We start from the raw sequence: 1,515 nt of genomic DNA, 5'->3' as shown, positions 1-1,515 counted from the left end.
TCCCCCCTCCTCCTCCTCCTCCTCCTCCTCCCTCCCTCCTCCCTCCTCCTCCTCCTCCTCCTCCTGCTCCTGCTCCTTTTTCCCCTACCCTCTTGTCTTCCTCGTATGATGATCCAACTCGACTTCTCCCCTCCCTGTCCTCTCCCACTTGGAGCTGCTGACAAGCCATGGCAGGACTTCGACGATGCGAGCTCCAGCGACAACTTGCGGGTGGGAGGGTGAGGGAGAGGGCAGAGGTGGCGCGACGAGATTGGTTATCTGAGGCGCCTCCTCGCCTTGTCGGGGAGTTCGGCTGTCCTATCGTTTTGCCATGTCAAGGTTGTATTGTTTGTGCTTTAATGCGAAAGCGACTATGTTCTCAAGTGAAAGAAGACCATAAAGCGTGCTCAAGTATGTTTTTACTAACTTCTTCCGCCCATCTCTGTCCTCATCTCCTCAACTGATGTTATTCCTCTCCTCTCCTCCCCTCTCTTACTCTTGCTGTCCTCTCCTCCCTCCCCTGCCTTCCTCTTGTTCTCACCTACCCCATCCCGTTTTCTCTCCTCCCTCCCTCCCCCTCAATGCATCAGGTTGTATCCTGTTAACGCGCAAGGCTCTATCTCCGAGCTGGGCTGTTCTGAATAGTCTGCAGGAAGTTCTGCAGCAGCTCAGAGCCGTTCTTGACCAGCTCCTCTCCTCTTCTCACGAGGTCGTCTCCCAGCTCCTTCATGTCCAGCGAGCTGTTCAGGCTCTTGCTCTGTGCCCTGATCTCATCAGCCTCCTTGTATACAGCTTGTTCCTCCGCCTCCCCCCCTCGCACACCCTCATCCTGCATAGTGGCGGTGGACAGATCGGTCGCCTCTTCCTTCCCGTCCTTGTCCTCGTGGGTGCGGGGCGAGCCGTCAGCGTTTGCCTTGTTCGATCTCCCGAGCACGAGGCCATGCAGGAACAGAGATAGTCGCTTCACAGGATGCATGCGACCCACCAGTGCCTTGAGGGACTTCAGGAGGGGGTACGTCAGCTCCTCCAGCGCGCTCAGCCTCCTGGTCACCCAGGCGTCAATCTGACTTGCGTCCTTGAACCCCACCAGACGAGCGGATCTGAGCATGACGATCTCGCTGGTCCTCAGCGCGAACCCTAAGGGGGACCAGCGTCTGCTCTTGGCCCTGTTGGCCATGGCCTTGGCCCTGTTGTAGCTGTTGAGCATGAAGCCATCCTTTACCTCGCTCGAGCTCGACATCGCCGACTTGTCAGACTGAAAACAATCTCGTCAGGCGCATGCAGCAAACAGACACGCTTCCTGCACTTGTGACTCGGCTGCTGCTGCAACAACTCCGTTCATCATGCAAATCAGAGTTGTCTCCTTCCACCCCCCTTCTACTCACTCTCTCTCCTCCAGTACCTCGCTCCCTTCTCTCCCTCTCCCTCTCCCTCTCCCTCTCCCTCTCCCTCTACTTTACTCCTCCTGCTCCTGCTCCTGCTCCTGCCCCTGCCCCTGCCCCTGCCCCTGCCCCTGCTCCTGCCCCTGCCCCTGCC

General features: G+C 58.2%; 1 protein-coding gene across 1 annotated transcript in view; it reads left to right on the top strand.

Annotated features, from left to right (window-relative positions):
* The window catches only part of GUITHDRAFT_107802 (hypothetical protein), a gene marked incomplete at both ends in the record, with an annotated part of 4,099 nt that extends 3,877 nt beyond the window's left edge, over window positions 1-222 (top strand). The window contains one exon of the mRNA XM_005833107.1: window positions 175-222. Within this exon, the coding sequence (XP_005833164.1) occupies window positions 175-222 (48 nt within the window). The remainder of the gene's footprint in view (window positions 1-174) is intronic.
* Window positions 223-1,515: the final 1,293 nt, after the last annotated feature.

The sequence above is a fragment of the Guillardia theta genome (assembly GCF_000315625.1).
Source record: "Guillardia theta CCMP2712 unplaced genomic scaffold GUITHscaffold_31, whole genome shotgun sequence".
Taxonomy (NCBI): domain Eukaryota; class Cryptophyceae; order Pyrenomonadales; family Geminigeraceae; genus Guillardia; species Guillardia theta.
Note: the sequence above shows the minus strand (reverse complement) of the source record. Positions and strands in the feature narration are given on the sequence as shown.